Genomic DNA, 16,265 nt, shown 5'->3' with positions numbered 1-16,265 from the left:
AGGAAGGAGAGGAGAGGAAGGAGAGGAGAGGAGAGGAGAGATCCCGCAATGCAGGGAAGCCCTCTCTTCTCTATTTCAATAGGTCTCTCCAATCCTTTCTTTTTCAATCTCTGTTAGCTTGCGATTCTCCCTGTCCACAATCACATTCCTTCATCATTCTACCTGTACTGTCTGCACCGACCCCTCCACCTCCCGACATAAAACCTAAAGTCCCACACACATAAGTGACAAAACCCCTGCAGCCATGCATGCAGTTTAAGTGTACTTCATACTACAACTCCGCTACATTTTTCGAGGGAAGTATTCTACTATTTATTCCACTGCTATTATTTGAAAGCTGTAGCAACCAGTTAGTTTTCAGCTAACTAGCTAACGGCAGGTTCACCAAAGAATGATTTCACATTCCACAATGATTTCTCAAAAGGTTTCATTTAAAACTCTATTCACCAAAAAAAGCAACATACTACAGAAAAGTCCCACATAAGAAAACAATGTTCTGTGGCATGACTTAGTCTTCAATATTTTTCCAACCCCCATGAATCATCTCAGGACCGACCAGATTTACCTTGTGATCCTTTGGAGGGGCCCGACCCCTAGGTCGGGAACAACTGGACTAAACTTCCTAACTTTACATAACGTAGTCAAAAACCATCTCGGCCTCGACCAGCTAGAACAGTGTAATGTTACTTACAAATTGAGAGCTCAGTATTAAAGTTTCATAATGTTATAATATACCACTAACAGGGGAAATTATTCTGCAGAATAAGTACTTTTACTTTTGATACTTTCAGCACATTTTACTGTTACTATTTGTGTGCTTTCCATTTTCAGATTGTACTACTTACTAATTAAAGGATATTAAAAATCTACCCCTACATGAAGATAAATATACCAAAAAAATACACATGCATGTTGAAGCACCAGCACACACACACACACACACACACACACACACACACACACACACACACACACGAGAGTCAGCAAACTTTCGCCCTTCACGAGCTCTGGCTTTAACAGAAGCAGGCCAGATCGAGATCAAAAGGCGGATAAAATAATACCAGAAAGGAAAGAACGCAAGATTTTGGAAACAGAGGAGGGAGCGCTGGTTCGAGGGAGATTTTGGGAAGCTGAACGTTTTTGGAGAAAAAAAATGTCTCAGCCTTTGTGACGAATAATTTCAATTAGCAAAATACCAACAAGAGTCAGCAGGGCTAGGACGACATCCCTGTCACCAACCAAAGACATGCAGACACATATACTGTCTTAGATGTTTGGCAAGACCGCTAACTACACTGCAACCTGATAAAAAAAGGTAGGCCAGCGCAAAACAGTACAACTTTACAGATGTTCGACACGTAGAGGAACAATCTGCAATCAAGCACTAGGGGTGCGGAGAACTATCAACGCAGAATGTCATATTTTCCCTGGCAATACTGTATCGCTACACAGACGCCAAGTATCGCAGCTCCATTATTATTCATATATGTGTTGGTCAGTTTGTCTGCTTTACAATCCCATTTTGCAGCAGTAGAATTAAAGTGAGATGAGGGGACATCATTTGAAATTGGGAAAAACTTGAAGTTGGAAAAAGGTTATGAATTGAAATTTATCCCAGAATAATGCATCATGTTTAAAATCGGAATATTATTGTATCCTGACATAAGTACAGGGATGATATTGTATCAAGCACCACAAAAATGATAAGGATAAGCCCGGTGACAATCTATATTTTTCTTATTGTCAATAGAGCCTATGAAAAGTTCCTGTGTACCACATTTCATGGCAATCCATCCAATAGTTGTTGAGATATTTCAGTCTGGACCAAAGTGGGCCACTGACAGACCAACATTGCCATCCCTAGTGCCATGCCTCCATCATGGCTAATAACTATTTAAAGCACATCGATCAGCTACACTGTTGCACTGGATTACATGTTTCTACATGTCAATGAACATGCTAGTTTATTCTTTATGCTGTAACGCACTCTGCACTAGTTACAACAGACACACTGTGTATGTAGCGCAGCGTGCATTGACACTTTGCCCTCACCAAAAACTGTAGTATTTATCACGACGCTGCAGCCTCACCCTGATCTCTGTCCGGGCTTAGTGTATTCTAATAAAATTCAATAAAACCTTCACGGGTAAAAAGTCAATACAACTGTTCAACACGTATAAACATGTAGACGTATTGAAAGTGATATCTTTCATCCACTGTTGTTATGTTTTACACAAGCACAGCGTGCTAGCTTGCCTAATAACAGATTGTGACGAGCTTAAACAAAAGCTTTTCACAAAGGTCTAACTGTTTATCTTTGCAAATTGTAAATTCTTATAAAGTGAAACAAACCAGCTTCTTCTCTCTCCTTCAGCAGTAATTTCACATGGCTAATAATAATGCACATCTCCTTCTTGAGGGAAGATGACCGGACAGGATGACAGATACTGATTGATGTCTGTCAAAAAGAAATCTCTTAAATCTTCCTTCTTTCTGAACTTGAAATAAGTTCAAGTTATATAGTTTCTGAACTATAAATTTCAGTATTTTAATGTCAGGAATATTATTTATTTTATTGATACTTTAGAATGTTTCCAGTGAGGGTTTGAGTTTAATATTGTGACTTTGCTGTTGCCGCTTTACAAACAACATCTAGCCTAATTATAATCCTGTTCTGAACATGTATGTATGAAGATTTTAAAAAAAAGTAAGCCGCTATGACAACTCCCTGACATTCACACTTTTACAGACGTAGCTCTTTTTGGAACAAAACGCAAATTTATTTATTTAAATTATTTATTTAGAATGGCTTATATACTTGGTTGTGGTCGTTTATTTGCAAACTTTTCTAATTAATTCTTTTTATTGTACAGTATATGTATGTTCTATTATTCTTGGTCCTTGATGTAAAGCACTTTGAATTAGAGCCTGACCCATGAAGGATTTTTAAGGCCGATACCATCCAAATATTTGGTTATTTAAAAATCCCATATTCCGATACATCTGCAGATATACATAAATGTATATATATATTATTTATTTTTATCCAGAAATGCGTAACAAAACATAAGCAGATTTTCCTAACATTAGTTTGTAGTTATTTATGAGTTCTCAATAAAGTAATAAGATTGTAACTTGTTTAACATGGCTATCACTCATAACGTGGTTGAATGTTTTTATTTTATAAAATAAAATATTATTATATATTTTATATATATTATATAATATTATATATATTCATTTATCAAAATAATTTATTTGTCATTATAAATGATTCTGATAATGAACATTTAAAAGAAAAAAAATATATATATACACACACGCACGCACACGCGCACGCACACACACACACACACACACACACACACACACACACACACACACACACACACACACACACACACACACACACACACACACACGCGTAATAATTGTTTCCGGCCATTGTAAATGCCGATAATATCGGCCAGCATATATATCGGTCGGGCTCTACTTTGAAAACCTGCTGTTTGCTGTAAACTGCTACATAAATAAATGTTGACCGATTCATTGATAATAAAAAAAGAGACTTACTATTGTGCGCAGTCGATGAGTTGATATTCGTTGGACCTTTCCCAGCACGACTTCACACCCTCGTCCCGCCAGAGGATCTTTGCATGGTCATAAAACTCCTGGAAAGAGAAAGAGGGGTTTATGTCAACAGCATACCGCAACAGAAATAACTGCAAGTCAGGCTCCCGTCTTAGGATCCCTAAAATAAAGATACTGTATCACAAAAAGAGCGGTGTGTCCGTAAAACAAGAATCTTGAATAGCTTTATGCTCTGGGTTTTTTAAAAGAGAAGAAAAAAAGAGAAGAAGAAATGCTGTTACAGTGCAGATCCTCTGAACAACACGCAAAGTTCGCCCCCTGTCCCTGGCCTTCAAACTTACAGATCCAAATAAAAACCAAGTGTTGGAGAAAGTGCAGGTTGCACAACAAATTATTGACTTTGCAAATTGGTGGATGGCAATATAGGAAAAAGTTTTTGCTGGTTGGTATTTTCGGAGGATATCCGTGTCCCTGGCTTAAAACGGTATTTATCAGGATCATAATCAGCTTTATTTGCCAGGTACGAGGACACATAAGAGGAATTTCTCTTTGGAGCAATGTTGCTCACAATGTGCTTACACACACAAAAACAACCAAAACTAAAATATACACACCAATATATACATACTCTAAACAGAAACAATATAGAGGCGTGAGTGCAATGAAGATGAATGTTTGTCGATGAAGGCCAACTCGGAGAGGAGCAACAGATGAGAGGGCTCTGAGAGAGGCAGCAAACAGAACAGTTCACAGAGTTCATGAAGAAATGGAGAGCTTTGTAAGGACACAAGGCTTGGCTGTCACTACACACGGGCCTATCACTTCACTACGATCTGCAGTTGGTCACATACAACCTGATCCAGCACAAGCAGGCCATTCTGAGTCATGGAGTTGTACTGCATACCCTTAAATACTTGGAGTTGTGAGGTGATGTATGAGTTGGATAAAAAGGACGAGGTTTAAAACTAGCAGAGTTGTTCGTCAGATATATTTTCTTATCATATTACAAAACTGTCAAACATGAGTAAATACTGATTAATATGCATTCCAAAAGAGGGTACAAGGAGGTTAACCAGTTTGGTTTAGTTCACAAATGCAAGTTGATCAATGAGTAGGGTTTGGCATCGTTTGGATTTTAACAATTATGATTCAAATTCCGATTATTCCTTTTGAATCGATGCTCTATTCTGATTCTTTGAGGGATGAAGTTGAAACGGGTCCAATTCTTATTTCACAAATAAGAGGAAGGTATTATTTTGATTTAATGGTGGGTTGCAGTTTTACAGGGATTTCTCAACGCATAATAAAGCCACACTAGAGCGCCGCTTACTGCGCTCCGTGGCTGCAACACAACAAGTGTCCGGCCGCTTCGGTTGATCAGACATAAACCAAATCCTCCAAACAATTCCACTGGAATCGTAATTTTTTTAATGATTTCAAGTAGGAATTGGTTCTCTATGCCCACGCCTATCAATGAGTTAACCAATTACTGTGAGATCCTGTGTGAAAAACGACAGCGCTCTAAAAACATGCTGCAGAATTACACGCTCCAATTTGAATTGAACTGAATTCATAAAATAAAGCTGAAGAAAAGGTAATTTGAGGAATCTACCAGGTGACATTTTAGAGGCTTCATATCCCTGATACTGTATGTAGGGATGGATATTTTATAATTTAAAATGTTGTATTTCTGAGATTTTCAACGTTTTTTGGGGAAAATCGCACTATTTTCAACTCTTTCAGACATAGGAAATGCATAAAGAAATGTCCTCCATAGTTCTGATGCAACGCCCGAAACTTGCTACAGCAAAAAGTTGCTTCAGAGAGTGATTCTGTTTACACAACATCTACTTCATGTCTGTTGTTGCTCTTAAAGAGGGTTCTCCTTTTTCTCCTCTGTATGAATAATTTTATTATAAAATTGTTAAGGTCTGTAAGCCAAATTTGTGATTTTGAGCTATTCACAGTAACTCAAATTCACTTGACTAACTCAACAACAATGACTGGGAGCATAGAGGTGGGCATGACAGCAATCTGAGTCTGAGTTAAAACATGTATCTTGCATAAAGGGCATAATCCATTTCATTATTAACATCTAAGGATACTTTTTTAACGAATAATACCAACAAGGAGGATTGCTGATTAGAAATGAAACTTGAAAGGAGATCAAGACTTTGGAGATTCAATCTTTGCCCTGGTTGCTTATTTTCTCTTCCTCTCTTCCTCCTTTGCTAAAGGCAGAGTCAACGAGTTCAACTGGTTTCCAGTGGGCCCTAAGGCCAGGCAAGGGGGAGGCGGGTGGAAGAGTCTGAGGAGAGGCTGAGCCTATAAACTAGTTTTGTACTGTATTCACCCATCCAAGGGCAGAATTAAAAGCCAAACCTTTTGCTTCTGGGAACCGATGCTGTATTAAACTTCACTTTAGGTAACCAGCTATCATTGTGCTGAAATCACTCTCCAAAATACCAACTGTTACCCTGCTGTAACCCTCCAAACCCCACATGAAATACTCAGTTTCAGATCAAAGTGAGTGCTGGTCTTTCACTCTTCAGTGGAAGTGACTGCCCGAGGGAAGGGTCAGCGTGAAATAGGCCCGCATAAGACATTTGCCATGCAGTTTCAGAGATAATGTCAGGAGAACTCTTTTTGCTTACATGCAAATTCCCTCACTTTTTACTGATAACTCAGCTGCTAAAAACAAAGCTATACAGTGGAAACAACTTGTTTAAACACTGCACTGACTGGGACTGGGAAAAAACAAGGAGGAGAGTTTTCTTCTTCTTTACTTTGTAATTTCGTAGTTACAAAGTTGGAATAATCACTGTTTGGAGTTTGACAACGCTTCTATTCTCTAAATGTTTGTTCTACTGATTGGTTAAAGCTACATATAACTTTAAATTGGAGAAATATGCTTCTTTTAGACCACCGTATCCAATCAAAGTATCCAGATGTGCATGATTTTCTTTGTAAAAACCCATTAATGTTGATGCAGATTTAAAGTAAATCACCATAGTTTAATAGGTCATGATTTTTTTATTGACATACTTAAATATACCATTATGTTGTTGCTTTTTTTTTTTTTTTTTAAATAGAGCTGCAACTAATGATCTTTATCACAGCAGATGTGTTAACATGTCATAGTAGGAAAAGCATGGGTGTATTCAAAACCATTAATGATGGCTGCATTCCACTTAGGTGAGGCCCTGGTATTGTACACGCTGACTCACTAAAACAGCTTACTGGGACACTTGATGGAATTATGCCATCGTTAAGGTTATCAATTTCAGCTGTGCTTTTCCAATGTGAAAAAGGTCCATTATCTGTTCATCAGCTGATTACTGTCTCGATTACTTGGTTTACAAGAGTACACAATTTCCTAAAGCACAACATGATGTGTTCAAATGTCTTGTTTTGTTTGACCAGTAATTTTCAATTACTAAAAACAGAGAACTTTGAGAAAGGGGGGAATGTTGAATAAACCATCAAAACTGTCACAGACTTTGTTTGCTACCGATCAACTATTCCATTACTCGATTGATTGTTTCAGCTAAATTGAAAAGTTTTATCATAATCGGTTATGGTCTTATCACCATTTTTTGAAAAACTAGTGAGTCTCTGAGAGGCCGCCGGGGGCAGACTGCCGCTCAGGGGGGAAATCCCTGGGTCCCAGTGTTCTGGAGGACAAGTCCCTCTAAACACATTTGGGTTATTACAGACAATAAAAGGCGGTGAGGATCTCTCAGGTGAGAGGCTTATTCAATTGACAGCCTCCCAAGCAGAAGCACACCTGCAAATTACTTAATCACTGCGCCAACACACAGGGCAGACTCAAAAAGGCTGCCTTGGGAGGTACCATGCTCATCTATAGCCCTAATTGCCAGAAGACCTGCTTGGCAGTCTAGATATGTTACTCCATGACATTTGAAGGGGTTTATAATGAGATGTTGAGACTAATTTCACAACAAACATCTGAAAAATAAATCCATGTATAAAAATGGAAGCTGAAAAATAGTACACAGACAAACTAGACTGGGATTAAGATTTGCAACTGTTAAAAGCCTCAATTCTAAAACCTTTTCCCACCAAAATAAGCGTGTACATGTGGGTTGTATATAGGCAAAAACAGGCAATAGACTCCATTCCCATTGCTAGCACACAAGCATGTCTATCTGGGTTTCTTTCTGGCGTGTCACGTTCATCGCACATGGAGAATACAGTTTTTTGTTTTTATATCTACGGACTTATTCAGTCTCTCTTTTAAACTCCTGGCCGACTAATTTAGGACCATGTGCTGTGCGAGCGCTGCTTGTGGCTGGAGACGGGCGGAATTTGTGGCTGAGGTGACAAAAGGTTCCTGCTGGAGACGACGCACATCATAGCATCACGCCGGAAAAGGAAATTTTGCAAGTCCACCCGGGTGTCATGTTTTCATCACTGCCAGTAGAAGCTGGAGCCGTTAAATACTGTGACTAGTGCAGTCATTTGTCCCAGGACTGAATGTGACTTGTAATCTTTCCCACTCAAGACAAAAGCCAGATGTCAGTAGATGTTAGTGGGTTATTCGGCAAGTAGTAAAGGGGTACAAGTTTAGGGCCTCAACTAATTGAGCATTATTTTCATTATCAATTAATCTACCCATTAAAAAATAAAAAAAATAAAATAGATCACAAAAAAATATCTACCCATTATTTTAACAAATATATCATATGGTCTATTTAATGTTTAAAAGAAAATAGTGGAAAACGTCTTGTTTTGTCCAACCAGCAGTACAAAATCCAGTTTGATCAAATATCATAGATAAAACCATAGACGTTTTGGGATTTTTGTCTTTAAAACATTACTCAAATAATTAGTTGAGAATCAAACTTATTGCCAAATACTGCCTCTGGTAATAAGACGAGACACTTTAATGATACAACACTTGAATAGACCTCCAGATGACATTAGACTAAGAGATTATTAGTATAAAATGGCACTTGCAGTTAAAAAAAGGAAATAAAGTAGTGCATGAGTCAATAGATCCCAAGGAGTGAAGGTGCAACTTACCGAAGGAAACTCAAAATCCTTCTGGTTTACTTGGTTCAGGACGTAATCGATTCGGCTTTTGTTTGCAGGACAGGCTACCTGGCATGGCGGGGTCAGCATATTCATGGCAGCCACAATCGTCTGGATGGTGGAAACAAAAGACGAAAAGTAATACAACAATTTGTTGGAAAAACCCACAAGGGGTTAATATTCAACCCTTTTTAGTTAACATTTTCATCTTAAAGCTCCTTTACATCCACACGCCACAGAGAGCTTCATTTTAATGAGCTACGTGTTTATTTTGAAGGTAAAGTGCTGCACGGCGTTTTTACTTCTGATTACTAAAACTTGATTACTCAGTATTTAAATAGCATTCAGAAAATCAGTTGTTAAGAAAAAGCTATTTTATGCATAACAATAATGCATAAAATTCGTAATAATTCTTTTTGACTTTACAACAAATCTTTATAAAACAAGACTCTATAGCAAATCTGTCATCATTGCTCCTTAATATGGAGGTGAAAGCACTACAAAACATTCTTACCTCTATAGCTTCTTTAATGTTGTTTTTAATATCATGTATTTTCTGTTTTTTCTCCCTGTGAAGAACAAAGAAGGGTACATGTTATTACACAAAAGCACAAATTACAAGAATTAAGCACTATCACATCAAATGAAATGTCAACAGAAAAAAAGGTCAATCACTTTAATGCTAACAAAGCATATTACTATTATTTCCAAAATATGGCTCCATGAGGCTATATTCAAATATGGATAGCGTAGATGTACAAGCTGGAATATTAGTTTTTCCTGTGTTAGTGCCAGCAGATTCTGGTAGGGATTTGCTGTGTAACATAAACCTCTCTTTGTCAGTCTGGAGGTGAATTTTATTAGATATCAGTATTATGGCTGCTCCAAATGCACAGATACCTTTATTTGGCTGTTTAGCCAAGAGCAATTCCTGAATTTTGAAACCTGCTGATACCGAATGAGAACAGCAGAACTTATCGTCATTCTGGCAATGACATGTATTAAACAGAAAACAGCAGAGTGGGGATGTGGAGGACAACACAGACTGTTAGTTTACATTGTAGGCTGTTTTTGAGTCCAATATTAACTACACACTACCATGAGCACAGCGTAGGATCCAAAGTACTAGCAAATACGATATGCTCTGTGTTGTCATCCACTTTATGTGGTAAAAACCAACACATACACACACACAGCATGGAACTCAAGTTTAGGGGCTGAGCCTTTTCAGCAGCAGCCCCTAAACTGTGGAATGAGCTACCTCCACAGGTCAAATGGGCCCCGACCCTCGAATCTTTTAAATCCCGTCTTAAAACTCACTTGTAGTCCCTGGCTTTTAACCCAGCATGAGAACTGTGGGGTCTTATGCTTTTTTATGTGTTTTTATGTTTTATGCCTTGTCCAGCACTTTGTAAACCTTTGCTTTTTTAAATATGCCATATAAACAAAATTGATTTGATTGTATACCAGTAGTAAATGTCTTACATCAAACAGGTTTTTCAGAATCCAGACAAAAAACAAGTTTGACGGGTCAGATTTGATATTGAAAAATAACTCAGTATATAAACACAAAGAGCAACACTAAGCATACCCATGTGTGTTACATATGAGGGCTGTGCAGTATATATTGTCTGTAATACTCATGTTGAGCAGAATGACTTCAAATTAAGAGCATGGATGAATGTGATACGTTTTAAATGACTTCTGAAAATATAACACCATCAGTGTTGTTGCATTGCATTATGCTGCTGTTATTGAAACTTTACCCTAACTTGGGATGTTGTGGGGGACATCAAAGTTTCAGTGGTGGCCTAAAGGTTAACGCTTGTGACCAGGATGCCGTTGGTTCAAACCCCAGACCAACAGGATAAAATCTGGGTGGGGAAAGTGAAAGAGCAGCGCTTGCCCCTCCCTCATTACCACCACTTGAGCAAGGCTCTCCACCCAAACTGCTCCAGTGGAGCTGCTCAGTGGCCAGCCAATCAGAAGACTGGTTGTACTGGGCAGCTTCCAGGTATGAATGTGTAACTGTGTGAATTGTGACAGGTCATTGTTGCAAATGAAAACTTGTTCTAAATCGACTCACCTGGATAAATAGAAGGGTTAATAGCATTTATTTTTTTTATTAAAATAAGTTTCAACCTTGAAATGGAGAAATATATTTCTTAAGGAAAATTCTCTCTTCTCTTAGTGAGCTTGGTTGTCTTTTAGTATTGGGTGATACTGTCATGGTATCTATAATCTAATACCTCATCATCGATCATATAAAAATGTTTTTATGATGACCATTGGTGCTTTCAGAAGATTTAAAAAATCTGAGGAATTAATAATGATACGATGACCAAAAAGTTACAGATATTAATTTTACTGAGTGGACTTACAGAACAAGCAACTCCTCTATCTAGTACGTATTCGTTTATACGTGAAAATGTTATTTTAACTGCTCCTAATAATTGCTACCACAGCGTTAATTAGTGATAGACTGATTATCCGGCCGTTTTTTGGCACTTAGCAGATTATCTGCATCTGCGCTTTTTTTTGCTTCATAACCGATTAAGTTAATTCATTTATAAGTGTGCTACTTTGGCTCCGCTACCGCTCTGTGTCAGACCGTCTGCCTCGGTTTCCCTCGCCACTGAGTCGGACTTAGTGTCCCGCCAATAACACTGACTACCTGTTACTCGGCATTATGTTGAAAGATCTAATTTATTACATAATTGCTTAAAGCAGTTAAACAAAGTTTTGTGTTGGAATATATAACATTCCAAAATCTTAATTTTGACTTTTAGATTTTCATTTTCACTGTAAATGCATACCAGTTTCAACTGTATGCAACAACAGTATCGACTGCTCCCTACTTTAAATATGTAGTATCTAATGATTTGTAACTTGAATCCTGTTTGTCCAAATTAAACACTGTTGATGCAAGGGGGTTCACATTGTGTTTTAGTCATGAGTTGGAGTGAACTTTGGAAGGGATGTTTGAGCTAAAAGTGAGGACTTGGATGTGATCTTTGGTTTGCCACGTAGCAGAAACCTATTTGTTATCTAACATGTGACCTAAACATTTCCTATAAAAAGAATGTCTAAGGTTTTGAAAGCTAGAGTGTGTTCATCTGACACTCTCCAAGCTTCTGCAGAGCTTGTGAATTGACGCTGAATCGAGAAACAGTGTCGAGAGGGCTTTCTTTCGACACATCATCCAGCATTGTTGTTCAGGCACCACAAATGTTAAAAAGTAGTCAGTGGGACAGATATGTCACAGGCTTGTGATTGGTTCAGACAAATCAAAATGACCTCCTTTACCAAAAGAAGATAACATGAACAGAAAATGAATATTATGTGAATCTGAATGACATTTCAGTCTGATAAGCAGGGTAAAAAAAATGGCATCCCAGCTCTAATGATACCACCAAATAAAAACCAAGCTACAGCATCATTTTATAAAGCTAGTCTGACAAAACAAGATGAGGATGTCACCTTAGGCTCTGGGAAACCTTTACGGGTATTTTTCACCATTTTATGACATCTTGTAAACCAAATGACTAATTGTGAAAATAATCAGCACAGCAGATAATGAAAATAACCTGCAGCCCTATTTTATATTATACTTCTCACAATAAATAGATATGCTCGAAGACAACCGAGGGCCTTGGTTCTTAGGTTTCTTGCAACTTTTTTTATTGTATTAGTTCTGACTCCACTATAAAAAGTTCCCAAAGTCGGGGGATCAGACGGGCTGTACTCGATATTTAGGGGGGAAAAGGGGTCTGGGATTGCCTCCACATGACTCTCACAGACCGTTCCCAACCTCGTCAAATACCGACTCTTTGTCACAGCCCACGGCATCTGACACCAACGCACAAGGCACTCACAAGCTCTAACAAGACCGGACCGGCTATCAAAAACAAAGAACAGCGTAGCATTGCAACACACACAGAGGGAGTGTGACTTCATTCTCTGCTCAGGACGCTATGACTCCACTATATCTTTACATAGCAAACAGTTGTTTACTGCTAAATTAATGTTCTGAATATCAAGCACAGACCCTTTAACATTTTACATTACTAAACAAAATGGCTAAGAAACACCCTCAATCAGATTTTCTAAAAGGAGGAGATCTTTCAACTTTGTAAGAGGGGTTTCAGAGAGCTTCTCTCAGTTCCTCTCCTTAATTTAACTCAGAGCCATCGCAGTATGACAAAGAGAGAAAGAATACATTCCTCCTATTGGACCTTCACGACAAAACAAAGAAACACTGGCCCGTCTCTCACCCTCATCCCTCCTACATTTCCCCATCCTCTCCCCCTGTCCTTATCCTCCTCATCCTCCCAGCACCTGGCGCTAACAGCCCTGCACCCAGAGGGGAAACCCCGCAAGGTGAACTCCCCCTGATGAACCCCCCCTTATTGTAATATCGTTATTCTCTTCATTGAATAATCTACTGATTATTTTTTCAATAGTGAAATAGTGACAAAGGAAAAATCATTACAAGTTCATCAAATGTTTTGTTTTGTCCAACAGTCCAAACCCAACAACATTTAGTTAACTGTAATATTAAGTGAATAAATATGATGAACACACTAAAAACTAATTCACACATTTGAGAAGTTGAAACCAGGGAATATCTTCTATGTTTGCTTGAGAAATAACTCAATTCTTTTTTATTTAATGATTTGTAACAATATTTCTTTCAAAAGTCATGCTGTCCTGATGTGTCTTGATTCATTGGCATTTCTTTTACGATTTGCTGACACTAAAGTTCCAAATTAACCAACTCATATTACTGTTCTAGCTGAGTAAAATAGACCAGCCTATCATTTGTATCCCCAAAACATCACCACATCATTAAGGTATTTGGTCAACAAATATTTTCACATCTGGTCCTAGAAGTATCATCCAATAAATCCTGATTATCAGTTTCTCAGCTACATTCTGTAAATAAAACCACCAGAACTGTCTATAGTGGTTTATTGATGAAGTGCACTGAATGAGTGTGTGTGACAACAGAGATACAGGATAAAACATGAAAGGAAATCAACACTTACTCTGGGTTGAAGCCATTAACGTGTAATAATCGCATCTGTTTAACTATCGTGCTTTTTCCAGATTCACCAGCACCTGAAAGCAAAAAGAAGACAGAAAATGTTTTGTTAAGAGTTACAGTACAAAACCGCCTCAAAATGGCACCGACTAAAACATCCAGAATGGGGATCCATCTAAAACTAGTGGAATATGTTTTAAAGCCTGCTGTTGGATCCTGGAAGGTTCAGGCCTTTTGGTGTCTTAGTTACTAGTAGTTACTCTTCAGGTTAAGATTTTACATGACAAGCTTATAAAATACAATGTATTGTTAAAAATTAAGTAATATTAGTTCCTAACTTATTAAGCTTGTGTCCTCTTACAAAAAAACAGTGTAGTTGGGGTCCTTTGCCGTGTTTCACAGTAGCATTGAACTATTAGCGGTTCCACCAAAAAGACATTTCTCCACCAAAATGACCATAATCCCCCATTTTACATAGCAGCAAAGACAAGAGAAAAGTCAAAAGAATTCTTACCAAAAAAAAGGAAAACTACCTCAACCAGCCACAAGAGTAAAATGCTACTTGATACTTTGATACTACATATAAAAAAAACAATTCAAAGATAAATGTACAGTCAACATATGGGCTATTTAGGGGGCTGTGCAAACTGCAGATTTACCATTTTCTTTACTAAAATAACGTAAAAGCCATACTTCAAACAAAATACAATTTCATTTATATTTTTTATCCATCACAGTTGTGACAGATTATGTATTTTCTGTAGAAGGAGTAGTTTAAATACTTTTTACTACCATTTTGCTGATACTAATCTGTCTTTTTACACTTTGGTAAGAAATTGTAGGTAGGAGAAGGGTTCTTTTCTTTGTTTTAGAGCAGAAGTGAGATGTCCTTGAGCCCTGACAAATACTTTTAAGAATCAAGAAAATGTAATTTTCTGTAATACAGGCATGATAAAATGTGTTAGACATTTACTTGTTTACAATGAAAAAAAGAAATCCTAGCCTGGACACAAGGAGCTGGGCTACAGGCCTAAAATTTAGAGTCCCGAGTGGAAGTGTACAAATCTGGGATCAATTTCAGACTAGAAGGAACAGGACAGTCTTTCAGGGGAAGATAGTAATCCTAATAGTAATCCTAATGTGCTTTTTGTACTTCAAGAGGCTTGGCAACTTAAAACGTTTTAAGTAAAACTTTAATTTAAATGTTTACTTCAAGTGAAGAGTGAAAGAGAGGCATTATCAGAACAATGTATCCAAATGTATTTAGCGTTGAGTCAAAGTGGAGATTCCAACTCTAAAAAATGCTGCATAGTTTACTACATTATATTGCATCTTCTATTAAAGCTTTAGTCCATATGTTATTGATATTAATAAATGTATGTTACATTCAAGCCAATGCCAAATAATTTGCTACAACTAAGAGTATCAGCTCCACAAAATGTCTGTATTTTTCATTCTGGCTATGTTCAGAAGATCGAGTCGTCCGGTGACTTTCCCACGCAGAAGCTCGAGCGTAGATGATTACCTCTTCTGAAGAGTCCATTACGTTTTCTTGATCCTCCTTGGCTATAAGCAAATGTGTGGAGGGGAGCGGTGGGGGGGTGGGGTGATATGCGCGATCACGGAAGGCTTGTATCATCTGGATGCGCCAACAGTGTTGTTGTCATTATTTAGAATTCCTCATGGGGGAGACAGAAACTACACGCCATAGCTTTAATTGTAAGAATTTTGCAAGTAAAATCTGAATCTGCCATGTAACCAGTACCATTCCTCTGTCAAGTTAAGGTAGTAGTAGAATTTTCTCCTATGTTCTTACTATACAGTTTTTAGCTGCTTTGGGCCCTCCTATAAGTTTTTTCAGGGTACAATGACTTAGAATAGTAACATATTCAGTATTTTTAAGACTAAACATCTTACTAAATCTAAAACTGTTTGGGGCCATTTTAACTCGGGCCCCCAGCCAGTTGCCTACCTTGGTTAATGGTAAAGTCTGTGAACCAGAGGGCATTTTAACAATGTTTCTGACTGGGATTAGCCGCAACTTGGGTATGTGACACAACTATGCCATGGCAGGTGTACTGCTCAGGACTCAAGAAAGCACAGTGCCAAGTTTGTAGTTGTGGATGAACGGTTCTCAAGAAAGCCACAAGTAGCAATACCACAGGCCAAACAATCGTACTGTTCTGAACAGGCATGTTTTAAAATTAATAACGGCCAGTAGCTGGCGTAGACAGGATTATGCAAAGGTGAGTGTGGAGTCGGAAACATAGCATCAAACATAGAGTCTATAGGCCTAAATGACTCACAATGAACACACAGTTTGCCTGTGCTGTTCTGTATGTCTGAAAAGACCTCATAGCCTGAGCATGCTGCCTTCACACAAATGCTGTCCATCTGTCTGTCCACCCTCTCTCACATGTTCTGTAATCATGATCTATATACTAACCCATGAATGCAGCAGACACTGGCAAGCTTTTCAACTGTCTAGTGTCAAGACACTGTAAAACCTGATGACGTTGTGACATCACGTCATTGCATCATATATTGATGCTTCACTGTTATACGCTTGGGGGGG

The 16,265-nt window shown here is 38.0% G+C and overlaps 1 protein-coding gene across 2 annotated transcripts in view; it reads right to left on the bottom strand.

Moving 5' to 3' along the window:
- Window positions 1-16,265, bottom strand: part of LOC117943482 (guanine nucleotide-binding protein G(s) subunit alpha-like) — a 30,562-nt gene that overhangs the window by 12,643 nt on the left and 1,654 nt on the right. For both annotated transcript variants that reach the window (XM_034869638.1, XM_034869637.1), the window contains exons 2-5: window positions 13,695-13,767; window positions 9,161-9,215; window positions 8,638-8,757; window positions 3,574-3,671 (exon numbers count right to left, since the gene is read on the bottom strand). In XM_034869638.1, the coding sequence (XP_034725529.1) occupies window positions 3,574-3,671; window positions 8,638-8,757; window positions 9,161-9,215; window positions 13,695-13,767 (346 nt within the window). The remainder of the gene's footprint in view (window positions 1-3,573; window positions 3,672-8,637; window positions 8,758-9,160; window positions 9,216-13,694; window positions 13,768-16,265) is intronic.

This window comes from Etheostoma cragini, chromosome 4 (genome assembly GCF_013103735.1).
Source record: "Etheostoma cragini isolate CJK2018 chromosome 4, CSU_Ecrag_1.0, whole genome shotgun sequence".
Lineage (NCBI taxonomy): Eukaryota > Metazoa > Chordata > Actinopteri > Perciformes > Percidae > Etheostoma > Etheostoma cragini.
Note: the sequence above shows the minus strand (reverse complement) of the source record. Positions and strands in the feature narration are given on the sequence as shown.